At 44.8% G+C, this 1,568-nt stretch overlaps 1 protein-coding gene across 1 annotated transcript in view; it reads left to right on the forward strand.

The window, feature by feature from the left end:
• hspg2 (heparan sulfate proteoglycan 2) overlaps positions 1 to 1,568 on the forward strand; it is a gene marked incomplete in the record, with an annotated part of 235,200 nt that overhangs the window by 90,990 nt on the left and 142,642 nt on the right. The window contains 1 exon segment of the mRNA XM_014024404.1: positions 299 to 440. Coding sequence (XP_013879858.1) covers positions 299 to 440 — 142 coding nt within the window.

The raw sequence follows: 1,568 nt of genomic DNA on the forward strand, positions 1-1,568 counted from the left end.
CTCTCTCTCTCTCTCTCTCTCTCTCTCTCTCTCTCTCTCTCTCTCTCTGGACTCCCCTGCTCTGACTCCATTGTTTGCTGCCACAGACTCAGTGTGAAAGCACATTTTCCATATGAGAATAGCTTCCTTTCAACTGTCTCTTGGGAGAATATGAAGGAAGTTGTTCGCAGCACAGAGTTATTCTCCTTCGTCAGGCGTTTATGAACTTTACCAGATCCACAAATGACAGTCTCATAACAGCACTTCTGTACATTTGTTTTGTGATTAAAAGCATTTTTGTCCTCTTTACGTGACACAGCCCCTCCAACTGTAATAAGTCCCCCGGAGTCGATTCAGGCAGCGAGGGGCTCGACGGTGATGTTCACCTGTCAGGCTGTTGGAGTTCCCACACCCATGATCACCTGGAGACTCAACTGGGGACACATTCCTCCTGGTAGCAGGTGGGTTTCATGAGAATACTTGTGAGATGATTTGTTGAGACTAAAAAAACCAAGACCCTAGCATTCCTGGAAGAATTGTGGATTTCCTCCACAACCTCTGGTGCCAGAGTTTTAAACTGAGGTCAGCTTGTGATGGGAGGGCCACAGAGTTCTATTGACCCTTTGCATGTGACGTCATGCACCGCAAAAGACCGCCCACTTCGCCATGACAGACGTCAAAAACAATCTGTGTTACCGTAAACTCCTGTACAGCTAGTCAACAAAAGAGACGTTTGGTGGTCAGAAGGTCCAGTGACACCGGTGCATGGCAGCCTTACCTCTGGCAGTGTGCCCCAGGGCAGCTATGGCCACAATGTAGCTGAACACCATCAGTAGCTACGTTTACATGGACATAAGTAATCGGATTAAACGGCCGTTTGGAAAGAAAATGTGTCATGTAAACAGCCTGTTCGGATTATTCTGATCTGATTGAGCTCGATCCGAATGAATTTTTAATCCGAAAGAGTCGGGTGGGTTATGCCGATTGATAATCGGAATGACGTTCATGTAAACACTTAATCTGATCATCTTATTCTGATTGTAGAAAACTGACCCGAGTGCGCATGTCTTCTGACTTTATCCATCTGGTTCTGCTCTTCAGAGGAGGCGGGGCAGCAGCACTAGTTTCCAGCTGCGCTGCACCGCGCAGAATTTTTCCTCCACGCTCTCTCAACAGATAAAAAGGAGACAAACAGCAGACGTTGCTTCGAAAAAACAAAAAAAACACGTATTGCTTCATCTGCAGCTCAATCGAGGAGTAACGACGTCCCTACCGTTATTAAAAGCTGACACGGGTCCGTCCTGAGGCACAGAGGAGCTTTGTTTACATTTGTAACAGGAAGTAGAGCTGAACGTTTACAACACTGCGCATGTCCGGACTTTTATTCTGAATAAAACTTCGGTGCATGTAAACACTTGTCATACATTCAGATTATTTAATCTGAATACATTTCAATCCGATCAAAAAATTTGTGCATGTAAACATAGTGAGTGTGTGAATGAATTTGTGAGTGACTGTAGTGTAAAGCGCAATCCAAGTTCAGTCTGCTTACTATTTACACTTTCTGTAATAAACTGTGTTTCTGAATT

This window comes from Austrofundulus limnaeus, unplaced genomic scaffold (assembly GCF_001266775.1).
Source record: "Austrofundulus limnaeus strain Quisiro unplaced genomic scaffold, Austrofundulus_limnaeus-1.0 Scaffold421, whole genome shotgun sequence".
Classification (NCBI taxonomy): domain Eukaryota; kingdom Metazoa; phylum Chordata; class Actinopteri; order Cyprinodontiformes; family Rivulidae; genus Austrofundulus; species Austrofundulus limnaeus.